At 43.5% G+C, this 12,788-nt stretch overlaps 1 protein-coding gene and 1 pseudogene across 3 annotated transcripts in view; both read left to right on the top strand.

Moving 5' to 3' along the window:
- Sumf1 (sulfatase modifying factor 1) overlaps positions 1–12,788 on the top strand; it is a 78,571-nt gene that overhangs the window by 41,914 nt on the left and 23,869 nt on the right. The window contains exon 8 of one of the 3 annotated variants that reach the window (XM_006506445.4): positions 491–1,301. The exons of 1 other annotated variant lie outside the window; for it this stretch is intronic. In XM_006506445.4, coding sequence (XP_006506508.1) covers positions 491–505 — 15 coding nt within the window. In that variant the 3' untranslated portion in view covers positions 506–1,301. Of the gene's footprint in view, positions 1–486; positions 1,302–12,788 lie in introns of those variants that run through there. One more of the 3 variants, XM_006506444.1, reaches the window with a different exon arrangement.
- Rpl36-ps12 (ribosomal protein L36, pseudogene 12) lies at positions 3,169–3,558 on the top strand (annotated as a pseudogene).

Here is a 12,788-nt window from a genome sequence, read left to right as displayed (position 1 = left end):
TCCTGTTGGGTTTCCATCCCCTTCATTGACAAGTTCCTTGCCCCTAAAACCATGCTCTCTAGTACTGTAAACATTTTAATAGGAGCATGTGTTTAGACGGTGCCTCCTTTACAAAGATCATCTTTGAATACTTGTTGTCGTTGGACATCTTGGGGATGGGTATTCATCAAACTGACCGAAGAACAGTATTAAAACCAGCCCCACTGGTAATGCTCTGTGTGCAGTGCCCAGAAGACGGTGATAAAGAACATTAATGCTTTAGTTGCTTCTCATTCAAAGGTTATTGAAAAACCTGTTGAACTCCATGCCTCAGGCCATTTTCAGACTGTTCGGATAAGTTTCCGTTTGATATGCTTAATTTGTTTTCACAGAAAAATATGTGGGCTGTTCATGAATAGTCCAAAGATATATATCTACCTTTTTGGAAGTACAGATGAAAAAGATGAATTCTTTAGAAGCTCTACCCATCCTTTCTTTTCCCTTCTGTCAGGACTGGTGGTTGTAGTGGTCAAACAGCCTGTGTCTCCAAGTGAGAAGATTGTGCAGACTTGGGGAGTTTGTGCTTGGAGCCCCTCTCCCTGTTGGCAAGATGTGACTTGGCGTTTGCTGTCAGAGGCAGAAATAGATTTTCCCTGTCAGATTAAAGCATCTGCATGCTTGGAAGGGGCTGTGCAAGGCTCCAGAATCTTGGCAAGTTGTGAATGTAGCTATCTGAGCATCTGCTGTGGCGCTCAGGGCTCGTTAGCTTTCACTTCTGCAACGGCCTGACTTTCTCCTAAGGATTTGTAGAAGAAGTCCCATTTTTCCTTTCAGCTGTTGCAGGCTATTTCCTGATGTCACTCTAGTTCTGTGAAATTGTCCCATTTATTCTAGTCTTTGTCACATGGCCTCATTTGCTTTCTGATTTGATGGGGTTGTAGTTCAACCATTTTGAGAACTAACCCCCAAATTCTTGATGCCATCATGGGGATTGTTATAGCTCTCTTATGCAGCACACATGGAATCATCAGTGTCTGTCATCAGTCTCCCAGGTGAACTCCTTGTCTTCACTCTATCGGCTGCCTTGCATCTTGAATGGTCTTTGTGCAGACCAAATCTAATACTGCTACTTTTCCACTCAGATTCATGCATACTCCCTCTCCCTCCCCCTCCTCCTCCCCCTCCCCCTCAGATATTATTGCACAGCTCAGTCTGTCTTAGAGCTCACTATATAGCCCAGGCTGACCCAGTATACGTGTCTCTGAATGGCTTCTTACTGTCTGCAAAATAAAGAAATAAATATGACTCTGAAAGCCAAAAAATGGTTTGGTCTTTGCTGATCTCTTCTTCAGACACAACTTTCAGTTCCTTTTAAAACCTTTAACTATGAAATGTTACATGAGCCCAGAGAAATACAGAAAGAAATAAGATAATTGGAACCTCTGTAGCTGTTTTTCTCTCTTTTTAATCAAAGAAAGAGGATAAAAGAGCAAGAGTTGTTTTTATCAGCACTTGGTGTTGTCAGTGTTTGACACTTCACTGCCCTGGTTAGTGTTTACTGCTCTTTTACTGTGGTTTTCAGTCATTTAAAGTATTTTTTACTCTTATTCTGTATGTGCAAGTACTGTACCTGCATGTATGTATGTGCACCAAGTGTGTGAGTTGTGCACATGGAGGTCAGAAGGGGGCATCAGATCACCTGGAACTGGAGGTAGAGACTGCTGAAAGTTATGTGAGTGCTGGGACTCAAGCCCCTGCGCTCTGGACGAGGGTAGAGCATAACTGGTGACCTGTCTCTCTGCCCCACAGTCGGCAGTTTGCAGTCTGGACACAGGGTAAGAAACATCTGGCTATCTCTTGTTCTTGATGTTCGGCCATGTCTTGTTTTCATATGGACATAGTTATTTCTGGCTGAATTCCAGACATATCTTGTGGGAAACCGAGGTGAGGTTTTGAGTTCTAGCTGGTGCAGTCTTTCTCTAGAGTCTTTACCTTTGTCTTTGTGTCACATCAGCCTAACCAGTTAGGATCTGAAGTGTATGAAGCTGAGCTTTCGTCCCTCTCAAGCCCATTGCCAGTTCTCCTTGACTCTTCAGGGTACCAACTGAGAGACTAGGGGATGGATTCACCATGGAGACTCCTTGGAGGGCTCTGAACTCCAAATTTTGTTTTCTTAGGCTGTGAATGGGTTGAAAGGTATTCAGCATCTGCTGCCATTTGAATCAGCAGATCCCTAGGGGATTTTCCTGGGATTTGGGCTCTGTGATTCTTACAGCTGTGGAGGCTCACCTGACTTGACCAATTCCTATTTTTCTGTGAGGGCCTAACTTGTTTGCCTTTCTTCCCTAATGGCTTATGTATCATTAGTGCTTGGCACAGAACCTGGAGTATAACCATTAATTTCACAGTAATGCCAGTTCCAGACATTTAGACCTGGAACACTCAAGTCGCTGTCCAAATTCCAGGTGGGTCAAAAGCAAAGTTAGAAATAGACATCTTCATGGAGAGTTTTGACCCCGAGTGCCTATGTAAACATTTTATCTCAGAACCTGACCTCTTTAGTGCCCCGTGCTCATGCTAGCCCCAGAACTGGCTTATAGCAAATAGTTTTAAAAACTGCATTGGAGAGCTGGGGGAAAAGTCAACTTTCCTCATGCACAGGTTATTCAGGACATATCTTTTTCTTATTCAGTGGCTTCTACAGAGCAAAAGTTAATCATTAGTTTTTATTTTATTGAGCTGTCATCTATGGCAAAGCAGTCTGTAGAAACAGCCTGGCATACTTTGTACACAAAGTTCTAAGAGTAAATGAGATATTTGGCCACGTGCCATGAGGATCAGTTCAGTTTGCTTTTTTTGTGTGTGCATCTGCCCATCTCTCAGTCCATAGAGCACCCATAAAGACAACCCAAAGTGTGGACATTTGCTTTGATGTATCTTTTTTTTTTTTTTTTAAATAAAGATTTATTTATTTGTTATGTGTAAGTACACTGTAGCTGTCTTCAGACACTCCAGAAGAGGGCATCAGATTTCGTTACTGATAGTGGTGAGCCACCATGTAGTTGCTGGGATTTGAACTCAGGATCTTTGGAAAAGCAGTCGGCGCACTTAACCACTGAGCTATCTCGCCAGCCCACTTTGATATATCTTAACTACATAAAATATTCAAGTTAAAAAATTTATTTGTTGCCCGGCCGCCATCGGAGAGCATCAGCCATGGCTCTGCGCTACCCCATGGCCGTAGGCCTCAACAAGGGCCACAAGGTGACGAAAAACGTCAGTAAGCCGAGACACAGCCGGCGACGCGGGCGCCTCACCAAACACACCAAGTTCGTGCGGGACATGATCCGGGAGGTGTGCGACTTCGCACCCTACGAGCGGCGAGCCATGGAGTTGCTCAAAGTGTCCAAGGACAAGCGCGCACTCAAGTTCATCAAGAAGAGGGTGGGCACGCACATCCGCGCCAAGAGAAAGCGGGAGGAGCTGAGCAACGTGCTGGCAGCCATGAGGAAGGCAGCGGCCAAGAAGGATTGATGAACCCTCCCCCAATAAAAGATGGTTCCTACAAAAAAAAAAAAATTTATTTGTATTTTTTCTTTCTCATTTGCTTACATCTGGGCCCCATATCATCTGTGCCATTATATAGTGCATTCAAAAAAAAATGTAGACCTAAGAAAAGGTAAGCGATTATTTAATGTTCTGATTTCCTATGCTTGCTGCATCACTATGGCTACCATGATGCTATGTCGCTGGTGATGTGATGGGATAGTATGATTTATAGTATCCTTCTGGTTCTAAGAGAAACACAGTTGTATCTAAACAGGCTGCTTGTTTGCTTGTTTGTTCTGCAACATGGGACAGGATCTTATTCTGTAGCTCAGACTGGCCTTAAACAGAAATCCTTCAGCCTCTGCTGCAATTTTAGGAGTGTATATCATGTCTGGTCTGGGTCAGACAGCTATCTGTCCTCCTGCCGTGCTCCCAGCGAGAGTTCTAGTCTTGGAACTATCCAGAGTGATTTGTGTTTTTCTAACTCGGCAACAATGGAATGCATATTAACTCGAGTGCACCTGAGCCTCTCTCTGTGTGAGTTGGAAATAGGTGTGCACACCTGATGAGATCGCTGGCAGATCAGGCATCTTACTGTGAGGAGACCCTTTCCATTCCTCTGTCTCAAAGTATTGTTTTCTTCTTGTTGTGGTTTGCCTGTCTAGTTAGAATGCTACCTGCTCCTGTCGGCTGAGATAATGAGCTTAGCCTGTGCCAGCAAAGGGGAAGAAAATTATAATTGAGAACACTGCTTGCTTACTCTTCTCGCCCTCTTCGCTTTGGTTGGTGCAGTGCTTGGTCATCCTTACTTACAAACCTTGCTCATGCTTCCATGCTGTTATAGTCCAGACACCTTCATCCTCTCCTGCCTGCCAAGGCTTAGCTAGACATCTGTCAGCTTGCTTTCAACATGGGTTTTGACCATATATCGTACTGTATAGTTCCAGACAGTTGCGAAGTGTGTGTCTTTTCTCTCGCCTGTTTTGATGTCCTAGGGAATTGATCAGGGAGGCTCTAAGCTCATCCTTTCCGCCTTCTGTGGCACATGGAGTGTTTGTTGTTTGCTTGTTTTTATGGACTCCTCTCTGAACCCTTACCTCTCTGCACATGGTGGACTAAGTAAATTGGCACACACACCAACCAGTCTTCTGGTCTGAGAGCAGCATGGTAATGGGTAGTAACCGTGCTGACTTACTGCCTCTGCCCAGATACTTCTTCCGCATTGCTTGGTTGTGCTTAGGGTTCAGACTGGCTTTCCTTTGTAAGTCCTAAAGCTATGCTTGATTTAGGTTCTACTTGCTATGCTAGATGTCTCTCATCCATAAACCCCTCTGCGGCCTTCTACCACTGCACGTAGAACAAAGACCGCATGCTGCTGGCTGGCTGTCCCTCTCTGTCTGTACGATGCCTTCATAGGCATGTTCATTCATCAAGCATATACTTAGTGCCTAGTCTATACTAGAACCAGGAAGTTGCTTTGGAATTTTTACCTGCTAGAAGACCTTTGGTCATGTGTCCTTTGTGAGGATCTTCTGAGGTATGAGAGTTCAAAGTGGAAAAAGTGTGGTTGTTTCTAGCGGTTGACAGCTAATGTGACTACAAATATGCTTAATGAGTGCCAAGGACAATGCAAAGTGGTTGTACTGTTGGCTTCTCCAGACTTTCAAAAAATAATTTTCTGAATGTGGAAGGACATATGGGAGGGAGGGTTTGGAGGAATGGAAAGAAAGAGAGAAATGTTGTCATTAAATTATAATCTCAAAAATGAAATAAAAATATAATTTTAACTTTGTCCTAGTAGAAGCTGGAAGTCTTTCTGGAGGAAGTCCTTGTGGGTACCCACTGCTGTTTGCAATTCTGGGTAGAGCTTTTCCTACAGCACACAAGAACTACTGAGGCAGAGAAGTCAGTGTGGATGATGTCTACAGTTCCAGTGTCTGGCACCTTTGACGGCATTTGCAAACGTGTTCTGGGGGCGGGTGGGTGTTCTCAAGTGAAAGTGACCACCAGTTCTAGTGCTGAGATGACATTTGTTTCCATCTTCATAATAAACACTTTCTCAGAAGCCCCTGGTGCAACTTCCTGAGCAGGGAGTGGGATACTATATAGTGTCCTCCCCGCCTTCTTCGTTAGGGAATTCAGTCATGCAGGACTCACTGATAACCCTGAAAGCTGAAGACACTCCTGGCCAGCAGGAACTCCAACGCCTGGGGCAGAAAGTTGCTTTATGGAAAGGTGCTGTGTCCAGCCAAACACTCCCTGAGAGTATTTAACTCCTTGGTTTTTATTCTGCTCTCTCCTGACCTGGAAGCTTTTCAAGGTCCTGAAGGTCCCCATAGCATTTGCCTCTTAGTCTTCGTTTTTCTGGGTAAGTATCCCCTTTTATTCTATTATATCTGATATAACTTACAATTCAGGGCAATTCTGTTACTTTCTTCCGAACCACATCAGTGGCAGAATGTCCAGAGCACGTGCCAAAGCACACTGATGCTTGGAGCTTGAAGGATTTAAATTTTGGACCGTGGGAAATTTATGTATACGTTTTGCACTATCTCAAGGGTAGAATCCAAGTGTGCATATGAAATGCTTCCATATCATACATAGCTTACATAAGAGCCTGAAGGTGATTTTAAATACTATTTTGAATAAATTTGTATATGAAACAGCTTATGCAATTGAACCATCAGACTTTCAGTATACTGATATTTGAAAAAAAAAAATATCTTTTAAACCTCAGGGCAGCTCTGTGTAGAAGTGTTCAGCTTGTAGCAGCTTTCCTTTCCAGTAGAGCTGGCTGTTTGTACGTGAAGAGGACACTGAACAGAGAGCTGAAGCAAGAGCTCTGGAGCACCAGTCAGCCCACATTGGCACAGTTCTCTCTGGGTTACGGAGCTGTCCTTGCTGTGGGGGTTGACAGACACAGGGACGCAGTAGACACAGGGACACAGTAGCCAGGCCCTGTTGTCAAGAAGGTTCTTTGGAGGAAAGCCTTGGAAAATCCAGGTCCACTGTGACAAGACTTCCTGTGTGTGTGTAACGTGGAAGAACTGTTTGTTCTTCACTGTGGGAGCTGTGACGGCATCTCAAGAAGAAGCACATCAAATGATGGCAGCACATCACCCTGCTACATCAGTGGGATCCAAAGAGCAGAATGGCAGGGCCGGGCTTTTTAAGGAATTTAGAAGCAAAGTTCCCCTACCACAACCACACTCATGGTTTACAGTTCCTCTGGTCCTTGGAGCCATTGTTTTCAGTTTACCCTCATCCTGAAACACAGTACCTTAGCTCTCCCCCATGGGTGGACATACTTGTTTCCTCTCTCTCCTCTTCTGGCTTTGTATCACTACCCCATTATGGGAGAACTAGAAATGAACATAGATTTCTTTTGGTTAACTAGTTAGGGGCTTTAGAAAGTGACTCACAATTTATGTTTCTTCCTTCCATCTACTTAAAGGGCTTTTATGAGCTCTGTCTTTTATAGTGTATGACACCTGATTGGGCCAGCAATGTTGACTGAGAAGAGCAGGGTTTGCCAGTGGGTGCTTTGTTGTTCTCAGTAATGCGCTTTCTGTTGTACTCAGTAATGACTGTAGTTAAGCAATGGAATAGAGGTCAGAAGCTGTGTCTCCATTTGTAGTTTAAAATGCTACAAGGCCAGAGGTGAGTCATCTCACCCTTGTTGGGCTTACTAGTCCTTCATCTGTTGTCCTGGTTGGTTTTGTCAGCTTGACAAAAAGCTAGAATTTCCTGGAAAGAGAAACTCCAATTGAGAAATGTCTCCATCAGATTGGCTTTAGGCCAGCTGATAGGATGGAAATCTTTCTAATTGATGATTAATGTGGAAGGGCCCAGCTCCCTGGGGCTGGCAGCACCCTGGGCAGGGAGACCTGGGCTGTAAAAGAAAGCAGACTGAGTGGGCCATGGGGACAAGGCAGTGAGCAGCATTCCTCTGCTGCAGGTCTTCCCTTGAGTTTGTACCCTGACTTCCCTTGGTGATGTATATGACTTGAGAGTTATGAGTGAAACCAGCCCTTTCTTCCTCAGGTTGCTTTTGGTCACAGTGTTTTATCACAGCAGTGGAAAGCCTGACTAAGATGTCTGTAAATTGCATTAAGGATGTAGCAAGTTGTTCTCAGGGAACAGGCAAAGTGGGCAACTATTGCTTGCTTTTGACTGGGAGAGTAGAGGACCACTGAAGATGGTACAGCTGATCGTCTAGCAGTTGGCAGGATAGCTTGTAAATGATTTAAATGGAGGGCTGCATACAGGTATCACCGGGTGATGTAATAGTTTTGGGACAAGAGGATGAAATCCTTTGATTCTGCTTCCTGTTCTGTGAGAGAAAATGAACAAAAATTTCAACATCGTGTCCTTGTATTAAAAAGAAAGACTAGTGCTGCTGAGCCCCATGCCTGTAGCATAGTCAGCACTCAGCAAATGCACTCACAAATGAGAGCTAATTACCATTTCTGAGTACCCCTGAGTGGGAGTGTTTTCTTTTTGCCAGTTCTTCTCCTCAGAAACACCTTTTGTTTAATAGGCCAGATCATGGTATTTACCTGTGTTTGCTGAGCAGCGCCACTAGGCACTTGGCGTGAGCTAGGTAAACAAACATCAGCATCACAGGCCTTGGCCGGCAGATGCTGAGCCCTGACTGTGGACCTTATCATTCACACAGCATTGGGTGGATTTCTCCCTACTAATGCCTTAACCTAGACCTCGCCTAGAATCTAGACCCTAAACCCAGATACGCAGTTTTCATTTGAAAGTGTTTTACGCCTTCTTTGTCCCTTTCTGAACCTAAATAGGCTCGTGGGGACCAACAAAGATAACCAGAGCCTCTGACCCCCTTAGTTGTGCCTATAACTCTGACAGGACGGGGCATTGAATTCTGGGTAGAATTTGGGCTTAGATCTTGGGTCATTTGCTTGAGGCTGCTTTGTCTTATCTTGGTTTGGATGGTGAGTGGGCTGACAGCTTAGCACTGTACTGAGGGCCAGACTGTTTCCACCAGACTTGCCATCTCTGTGGGCCTCTTGACCATCTCTTTGTTCCTGAGACTTCAGTGGGTAGATGGTTTTTCTCAATATTTCAGTCAACCCAACATGCCACTCCGTGGCATACACTATACTCTGAAATCTAATACATGGATTTTTAAAAAATAGAATGCCTTTTAAAAATTCTTAGTCAGTTTCATACATGTGAATAATGCATCTTGACCATGTTCATTTCAAACTCCCCTCTTCCATCCCCCCTGGCCACTCCTAATCCTCATCCCATCATGTGAGCACTCCCACCAGTAACCCAGTGGGTTCAGTCGGTGTTTCCTGTTAGAATGTTGAGAGGTCTTGTTGACTTGGTCCTATGTAGGCAACTTGTGTCTACAGTGAGTCCATGAGTATGTCGCATCCAGAAGGCAGCATCTCACAGCTCTCTTCTCATCCTCTGGCTCTTACTATCTTCTGTCCTCTGTTTGCTCATGTTTCTTGAGCCATTGGTGTGGGAGACAGAGGCTGTTGGTATAGATGTCTCATTTGTGACTGAGCCTTAAATAGTAGCATAGCCTCAACACTTTGTCAGATCTGACTTTTTGTTGTACATTTGCAGGTGGAGCTCTGCTTTATTATTCTCAAGTCAACACAGATTAGCATATGTTAGATTCTGACATATATATATATATATATATATATATATATATTTATAATTTCTTATATATGATCAACTCATACTTGTGGACATTTTTTTTCCTTGAGTACTGATCAAGCCGAAGTGGAATCATTGCAGAAAGCTGCCATCTCTTTCAGCTAGAAGCAGGCCTCCATGTGAGCTTATAGATTTGTGTTCATCCTTTTGGGGTTTTGTTTGTTAAGTTTGAGATAGGATTGTTTGCAGTCCAGGCTGACCTCTGTATAACATAATGACATAATTGCTCCTTGGAATGGTTAAAGGGGAGGTTTTTGTTGTAGATATGAGAGAGAGAGAGAGAGAGAGAGAGAGAGAGAGAGAGAGAGAGAGAGAGAGAGAGAGAAACATGAATGAGAGAACAGCTAGAGGCTTCTGGGAAAGTCCAGAGCAGAAAGAGATAGAAATAAACATGGCCATGAGACCTGGCCTGGGCTCTGAGAGAAGGGAGACCAGCAGGGAGTAGAAAAAACAGAATGAGAGGAGCAGGAAGGAGGGAGAGAGAGGGAGGAAGAGGGAAGAAGGAAGAGGAGAAAGGGAGGGAGGGAGAGAGAGATAGAAAGAAAGATAGATTGATAGACAGACAGACTGAATTGCAGGGTTATAAGGAGAATGAGGAGCTCTGGGGAGGGAGTGTGAGGTAGGGGAGGAGGTTAGAAGGGCTAGATGCCAGCCTGGACATTGAAATGTGCTGCAGGTACTTGTCCTGAGGGAGCCTGTAAGCCAGCGTCTGGTCTGCTTTAATATGTTATTAGGCACCATAAATAGCCATTTGTCCCATCAGCCAGTGATAAGGCAAAGGAGTCCATTTGATAGGGAACTGATTTCACAAGTTCCTGAGGAATGCTGGCTTTTATGTAACTACCAGAAATTCTCCCAACATCCATGTTGAGCCCATTTCTGGATATTTGGACTGCCTTTTGGGGTCTGGAATTGGAACTTCATTTGGACCTAATAGCTTCTATTCCTCTATGTGGCTGAAGATGGTGAACTCGGTTTTGATTTGCTGTATATGTGTTGCTGAAGATATAACCGAAGACTTCATGCATGCTTGGGCAAGCAGTCTACCACTATACATGTACCAAGCCCTGTATTTTGGCTTAAACAAAATCATATAAAGTTGTGTAGTACTTTTATTGAGAATGAAAGTCAAAGTCAAAGTGGGTGTGCATTGTTTTGATGCAAGTTTCGTTTCCATGAATTAGAGTGCTTTCTTAAGCACAGCTGTGTAAGTGCTGTAGCACTATCCATCTATGTCCATCCATCCATCCATCCATCCATCCATCCACCCACCCACCCACCCACTCATCCATCTGTCTGTCATCTGTCTATGTGTCTGTCTGCCTATCTCTATCTCTCCTTCATTCCCTCCCCCACCTCTCTTTTTCTACACAGACACACACACACACACACACACACACGAATGTACGCACATCATATCCTTAAAATCTTTCTAACTGTGTGAAAGAAGGTCTGTGTTCTCAGAACCATTTTTCATGGTAATTCATGGAGTGGAGAGATGTGCTGACTTCACCTGGCCTTTGAGCCTCATTTGTAGTCAGGACTCAATTCCAGCTTTTTCAATCCCCAGACTTGTTCAGGTTTACTGGACTTTATTTCAAATGCACAATACAAAGGGCTACTTACTTCTTTGTAGTAATGTTGAGTCACAAGCTACATATGTTAGTCCAGGAAGTGTTAAGAATATGCAAGATGATTTAGGAGGCATGAATTGCTGTGTCATGAGCACCTCTTTCCAAAAGCAAAGGGGAGGGATAAGTTATGTCTGCAGTGTCTATGATTCTGCATAGAATCCTGGCCTTCCTGCCATCTCCAGCTCTTACTTCTGCTAGGTTACTATTAAAATTACCGATGTGGCAAATTCTTGGATTTTGTTGTTGTTGTTAACTCTGGCACCTAACTTGTTAATGAAGGATAAAGTAGCAGTGTGTCACTTCATTTCTGTATCTTCCTTGTAGTGCCTTCCCTCTGCCACACAGTGACTCATTTGTTCTTTCCCTCAAGGCTCTGAAATAAAGCCTGATGAGAAAATAGAACAGTCAAATTATCTTTTCTTCTTAATCAGGTTATACTGTGATTTTTTTTTGACGTGGTTCTGTGGACCCATTTTTAATACATGTGTACGTACATCACACGTCACTCTGGCGTGAGTTCATGGAGATAGCCCTTGATATCAAAAAAGTTCTGCATCTAAGGGTTCCATTAACTAACCTGAAAAATTGTACCCAAAACTGCCCAGACCTTTTGGTCTTATTATTTCTCAAACAATGTAGCATGATAGAGATTTGGGTAATGTCTGTGATGTCAGAAATTATATGAAATCTTGAGATGATGCCAACTACATAGCAAGATGTATATGTTATATGCCAACACTGCTCTGTTTTGCATAAAGGATGTGGATTTGAGTTCCTCAGGAGGTCCTGGGTCCAATCCTCCCCAGATACTGAGCAATGTTGGTATTTCATTTATTTAGCAACATTTATCAGAAATCTCCTCATGTTCCATTTGTGTGTAAAGTTTTGGGCGTTTGTAGACATAGCATCTTTAATTCATGCAGTGGAGATGTTTGAAAAGCAAGTGAACACACCTAAGCACTTAGGAATGCATGTTTATTTAGTCATGTGCAGGGACGCAGTATAGCGTGATGTTTGGAATAATTTAGTTTTAAAGATGGATCCCAGTGTAGCCACCCACTAGTTGAATAGACTGAGGCAGGTTTTAATGCATTTACTCAGTTTCTTTGTCTGTTAGTGAAGAAATAGTAGTCTGGGCCGAGGAGATGGCTCAGAGGGTCAGCTTGCTGTCATCAAGCCTGATAGGCTGAGTTTGATCTTTATATTGTGGATGGAAAGAAAACAGACTCTTGAAGTTTTTCCTCTGACGTCCATGTGTGCTGTCCAAATGGATAACTTAAAAATCTTATGTCTACAAAAGCACTAAGTCAGTTTGGTCTTAAACACAAGTAGCCAGAGACATCTGCAGGATGAGCTAGACAGAAGTCAGGGAAGAACTGCAAGGACCCAGACCTGGGACCACAATGCTCCGATCCTCACTCTTGGTCTTGAGGCCGCTCACTTGTTAAGCTCAAGTGCTTCCGAGAGGCCTCGGAGGTCTCTTAGACTGTGCCTTTACCACCCCAGGCTGTGTCACCGCCTTGCTCAACTATACGTGCACACACAAACACTAAGTAAGTAAGAGGAATTAGAAAAAGCAAAGAAATAGTCTTTTTTTCCAGTCTCTTGAGAGGTTTTCCTGGTACTATGAGGAAAATGTTTAGTGTAAAGCTGGTGTGTAGTAAGCATGTCATAAATGCTAATTATAACTAGTGTTTTAATGTAATCAAAGTTTAAAAGAAATATTTGTAAGCTACAAGCGTACACCTTACTCTGAAATCTAATACATGGAAGAGATTTTTTCTGGACCCTTTTAGAGATGTGGAGAAGAGCTATGCCATCTGTTAGCATGTAGTTATAAATAACACTTCTTCCCGTGGGCAGCCTCTACTTCATACCCAGTACAGGAAGTAAACACTGCATCTCATCCAGTGAGACAGTTCA

This window comes from Mus musculus, chromosome 6 (assembly GCF_000001635.26).
Source record: "Mus musculus strain C57BL/6J chromosome 6, GRCm38.p6 C57BL/6J".
NCBI lineage: Eukaryota > Metazoa > Chordata > Mammalia > Rodentia > Muridae > Mus > Mus musculus.
Note: the sequence above shows the minus strand (reverse complement) of the source record. Positions and strands in the feature narration are given on the sequence as shown.